The following is a 6,269-nucleotide window of genomic DNA, read 5'->3' on the forward strand; positions in this document are numbered from 1 at the left end:
TTTTGAAAGGTCTATCCTGAGGAGTATCTTTCATATCGCAATCCATACAAGATACCTTGATTCATTCACAGTTACCGATAATTTTTTTGTTCATGTATCCTTAGGAGTATCTTTCACATTGCATTCCATACAAGATACCTTTATTCATTCAAAGTTACCGATACATATTTTCTGTAGGTGTATTCATACAGTAAGCACAGGACGAGGTAGCCCAATGCAAATGCACAATAGCTTCTTAAAAATAAAGAAAAGTATAGACTATAAATTACTTTGCCTCTTTAAATACAGTTAATTTCTTTACACAATGTTCAACTCCACCACTTATTAAATCCGAAAAAGAGATCCTCCGTCGATATCGATGTTCTCGGATTCATTCAGCTAAAATGGCCGAGGTAAAGGGCGATCACTCTGTCTGCACCCTTAACGACGGTCACAATAATGACTGATCCAAACTGCAGCCGCCCTTCAATCTGATTCTATTAGAGGAAAATGTTTATGTTGAAAAACAGTTTATCGATATTCAAATTTCAAATAGTAGTATAAAAGGTTACCCGTATGTGCATACTTGTCAAATGCTTCATCAAAATCAGAAAATTCGATATTTCTTTTGTTATAATTATTTGCAACATCACATCCAACGCCGCGTACGAGAAGATGTTTTTCCAAATAATCCATCCTAATATAACTTTATATTAATGTATAATCACGTCCATTTAAAAACGTATATCCTTGCTTTGGTCTTGAAATATATAAGCATATAAAGAACGATGTTTATGAAAGCACTCTGATCATGATCGCTTGGTCCGTTTAACACCCTTTGAATGATCCTGTTTGTTTTAATTGCCGAATACTGTTTTTTTTATTTAAAGTAAATCAAACACGCGTCCTGTTACCATTATTAATTACAACCATAAACATAACGATAAAACTTATTAATAAATTGCATAGAGCATAACATCTGTTTCTCATTTTAATACAATCAAATAAAATATTGCGAAACATAATACAGTTAACACATATAATTTAACATTTACAGCGAATGCACACAATGAGGATCAATAACCATGCTAAATAAGTATAGATACATATGTAGAGTAAGAGATGTTCACATGTCTGATACTTTGCAAACTGTTATAATAGGCGACCAGTGCGAATGTAGTGTGCTCGGTTGACGAACGTCCAATGGCCACGTTACTACGGTCCAAGGGGCTGTCATCCCAATCTCTTGCACGAGCCTAGGGTAGTGGCAACAGATAGAAGTGAAGCAGACGGCTTCATTTAGACATATTCTGAGCGATGTATGCGAAGTGTGCGCATATTCAAGATTATTCAAGTTTGCACAGGTATATAACACAACTTTTCTTTTATTGTGATATTTTTTGACAGGGTGGTACTTACAAAAGATCAATACTAAAGTTCTGTCTTCGACGTTATAGTACTAATAATAATAATGGTATAATTTGTCCTAGAAAATGTTGTAGCAGCCTCGATGTTTGAAAATTGGGCTTAATACATGTGCGTAAAGTGTCGTCCGACATTAGCCTGTGCAGTCCGCACAGGCCGATCAGGGACGACACTTTCCACCTAAACTAGATTTGCTCTAAGAAGAGACTTCCTAAACATGAAGAATACCATACAAGCGGACATTACATTGTCGTGCCTAATGAGCCTGAGCGGATTGCCTCGAGCGACACTCAACGCGCACGCATTAAGCCCGGTTTTCCCAGCTTTAAATGCTGATGTTTAAATAGTATGAGATTGAAATAGACTATGAAATCAGTAATTAACATTTGTAATAGTAAAAGCAGTGGCAATTTATAGAAGATCTAATATGAGAAGCAATATTAGTAATTACATAAATATTTTGAAAGCGAAGATGGTAAAAAAGTCAATATTATAGATTTACCAATTACGAATAACCAATCGATTATTGAAAAGGGCATATAATAATAATTCTTATCCTACGCTGAACAAAGTTGTATCGCAGAGATAATCGTACAAACCTTAAATCCACGATATATTAAAGTTACTGAGGCGTGAAGAGTGTTGATATTTTGTTTGCATACAATTTTACCGCTTACACCGCTCATTGAACATTAATGTCAACACCGTGAAAAGTGCATATAAAAAGTACAATTTGTAATTTGTCAAAACTGTTTCACTTCTGTTTTTGCCATGTGCAATATATGCAACATATAGAAAGGATAGTTCGTTTAAGCTGGTGGAATAAACAAAGGAACATAAACATTATCAACGGATGATCTTAGATTGGTATGTACATTGGAGCCTCGTTGTGGGACAAAGAGCTTTATGCATATGCGTAAAGAGTAGTCCAGATAAGCCTGTGCATTGCGCACAGGCTCATCTGTGACGATCTATCCGCCATTACTGGTTTTTCGTCATAAAAAGAATTCATTTAAACATAATAGCGGAAAATGCCCCATCTGGGACGACCCCTTACGCACATGCATTAAGCCCAGTTTTCCCAGAACAAAGCTCGTTTATTTGGCTAGCTCAATCAGACACATAACAAAGCTTTGTTATTGGGACTCATAATTGTTTCAGAATGAATGCTGAAATATCGTTTACCTTTTTTCAGCGATTAACGCAGAAAAACGACCTCTTAAATACGGTTTCATAATGAGATGATTAATGCGGGTTTATTTGCAGCAATCTAAAGTTTTACGAAAGCCTCGTTACAGATCATGTTAAATCACAATTATGAATTTAATAAATAAATGGACCGTGCTGTGTGAACAGGGGCTTTAATGCATGAGCGTAAAGTGTTGTCCCAGATTAGCCTGTTCAGTCCGCACACTCTAATTAGGGACACCAATCACACTGGTATTAATTTCATCTACTGAACTTTTGTTACCTAAAGGGTTAACACTACAGCTCAATTTAATATGCTTCTTATCAACGCTTACGATAGGAAGTATTGAATTACATACAATTATAATCCGAGAGATACAGAAAGTCATGATTTAAGTTTTACAATTATTTATATATTTAGAAAAGGGATTATCAATACAACAACACAACATTGTTTCGTTAAATATTTATTTCTAAAATTAAGAATCATCATACAAACTTAGAAAAAAGATAAACAACAAAACAACACAACATCGAATCGTTGAATATTTATTGTTTGAATTTAGGATTGTAATAAAAACGATCCGTTACAGCTGTTTGTGCGATAAGAAAAAATATCCAATATGAATATTTAATGAAGAATTCTCTTTTCTTTCAGTACTGACAAATAGCAAGGACATAGATAGTAGATTGACTGATCGTACACAATGTGTTTTGAATGGATATATCAGACGGAAAGATACAAAGAACGAGATAAAACTCCGAGTGAAAATAATGGATTTGCCTCGACAGGTAATCAGTAGACTTGATAGTTAAAAGTTATTTTTAGACTCGCTCTGGGGACATCGGGCTAAGTGCATGAGCGTTAAGTGTCGTCAAAGATTAGTCTGTGCAGCCGGCACAGGCTAATCAGGGTGACACTTACCGCTTGTTTTGTATTTTTCGTTTAAAGGAAGGCTCTTCTTTGCGAAAATCGAGTTAAGGCTGAATGTGTCGTACCTGATTGGCCCGTGTAAACGTTCCGGGCTAATCTGTGACGACCGCTTACGGCATTAAACCCGATTTTCCCGGGTCGAGGATCATTATAATTCGGTTTTGATATTTTCAAAGTACCGTTATAACCAGAACTACACCATACGTGATAAATGTAAGTGACATTGTTGTAACAAGTTAACAAGAATAATACATTTTATTTACTTTGCATCAATAATAAGATTAATTTTATATCGTTCAGTGAAAACTAGGCTTACTTCATGTGCGCAAAGTGTCGTCCCAGATTAGCATGTGCAGTCTACAAAGGCTAATCAGATACTACACGTAACGCCTAGTCTTGATTTTCGTTAAAGGTAGACTTCATATAAACAAAAAAATCCATTGAAGCGGAAAGTGTCGTTCCTGTTTAAACTGCACATCTGGAGCAAGCAAGCGAATTTCCAAAAAAAAAGTCTGTCTTTGACATATTTGCATCATATATATATATATAAATAAATAAATAATATATATATATATATATATATATATATATATATATATATATCATACCATATTTTTATTGAACGAGTTCAGGAATTTTGTTAGTAAGCGAGCCTTTGGCGAGTGTCAGATCTTTTTGTATCACATGCCTTTAAATGAGAAAATTAAATAAATATTTACGCAAACATAATGATACCGAATGTTGATCAACATTTACATTTCGTGACGTCATTTGACGTTGCAACGTCATTTTAGCAAAATAACAAAATGCGATTGGTCAATCGAACGAAAACTAAGCCGATGAAAACGCTTACAAAGTATATTACACACGTGTAAGATAAAATTATTGGTAATGGTTATTTTACATGAAAAACACGGTATGGCATGTGATAAATATTTCTTTTGATGACATTTTTCCATTTTTACTCAACAAAGTCAAATAGCATTAACGCCTTAATCGTAAATTAAATATTCGTTCGATGACTACGAGGTTACATTACACTAAATCAAGCTGTATCCTTCCGTGGTCCAGGAAGTGCATATTTCTATGAGTTCCTTTTCTCCTCTAACTTAAGAGCAATACAGCTGTCGCCCCCATGCCTTTTGTGGCAATTTCCTATACCGTATGTATGGCTGCAACTTTTTGGTGCATTTCATTAGGGACTAGGTAGAAAGATGAACGAATAAGGTTTGTTTATTAAAGTACGGTGCTTGAGTTGAAATCTCAATTCCGTGGTTTCCGATGGTGCTTGCATTTTGGCGAATTGGAACTTTTTTAGATGTTGAGAGACGGTATATTTTTTACTTCAATTAATGGAAGAGGTCAGAGTGATCTTTAAATTAATAGCACTATGTGTTTATTGGACAAAGTGGCGGCAATAAGGCGCAGCTAAGGGGTGTGTCGAAAGTCAACACCTGATTGGAAGATTAACGGCTTATATGCTCCTTTCATTTACACATTGCGAGTGGTCAAGTGTTGGATGTCAAGAAATATCAGTCGCAGCAAATTAATGATGCGAATGTATGTTCTAACAAAATACCATTCTAGGCTAAGTGAGCAAGACATGTAAATGTTTTCGCAACCCATATAATTATAGAATGTTCTAATATCTCTTTGCTAAACTTGCAAGAAAAGTAATTAGTTTCACACCCCGCAAATCTGTTATTTATTGCTTTTTATTACATGCCATACCCTGTTTCCCATGTAGTATAACCATTACATTTTTTTTTTTATTACACATGTGTAATACAACATTTTTAAACGTTTTCATTGGCTTAGTTTTTGTTTATTGACCAACCGCATTTTGTTATTTTGCTGAAATCACGTTGCAACGTCAAATGACGTCATGAAATGTAAACAACATTCGGGATTTATCATTATGTTTGCGTAAATATTTATTAAATTTGCTAATTTAAAAGCATGTGATAAAAAAGATCTGACACTCGTTGTCATATCATACCATGTTTTATTAAACTCGTCCAGGAAATTCGTTAGTAAGCTCGCCAAAGGCTCGCTTACTAACAAATTCCTGAACTCGTTTAATAAAATATGGTATGATATGACAACTCGTGCCAGATCCTATATTTATTAAATACCTGGCAACATGTCAGTCATCTGCAAAACGTTTGAGTATGGTGTTTTTTTGCTGTGAAATTATACTTGGCAGTCGGAATACAGTGTCCATTTTGTTATTTAAATTGTGCCATTTACTTATCTTCAGTATAAACAGTATACCTTTTTCAGAATCACGAGCATCCCTTCATAAACATTGGTAATTCATCTCCAGTTATGACTTAAGTGTTACATAAAAACATGAAATACAGGATAAAATCCATGAATTTCTAAACAAATACACGCATTTTCAACAATATGAAATACACGAGGATGTCAACTTATTAAGAACAATTTTTACCATGTCTTAAATATACTATATGATTTGATGCAAATGGTTACATTATAGGGCTCTCTATGCAAATACAGTGCTCAGTAAACCGAGTTAAAAAAATACATGTTAATTCAAGTAAGCAACGCATTATTAATCAATTTGATTACAATAATTATTGTACTAACAAAGTTTAGTCAACACGTTTTTGCCCGTTTATGTTTTCACCTTTTTCGCCTACACGTTGTAATTTACTGTTTTTTCCTATAAATGATCTAAATGAAGTTACCTTGTGAATGTTACTTAAACTCTTTTTGCTCG

The 6,269-nt window shown here is 34.3% G+C and overlaps 1 protein-coding gene across 1 annotated transcript in view; it reads left to right on the forward strand.

Annotated features, from left to right (window-relative positions):
- Window positions 1-2,061: 2,061 nt before the first annotated feature.
- Window positions 2,062-6,269, forward strand: part of LOC127857765 (calexcitin-2-like) — a 14,571-nt gene continuing 10,363 nt past the window's right edge. Inside the window, exons 1-2 of the mRNA XM_052394424.1 lie at window positions 2,062-2,271; window positions 3,251-3,384. Of these exons, the coding sequence (XP_052250384.1) occupies window positions 3,300-3,384 (85 nt within the window). The 5' untranslated portion in view covers window positions 2,062-2,271; window positions 3,251-3,299. The remainder of the gene's footprint in view (window positions 2,272-3,250; window positions 3,385-6,269) is intronic.

Source organism: Dreissena polymorpha, chromosome 14, assembly GCF_020536995.1.
Source record: "Dreissena polymorpha isolate Duluth1 chromosome 14, UMN_Dpol_1.0, whole genome shotgun sequence".
Classification (NCBI taxonomy): Eukaryota; Metazoa; Mollusca; class Bivalvia; order Myida; family Dreissenidae; genus Dreissena; species Dreissena polymorpha.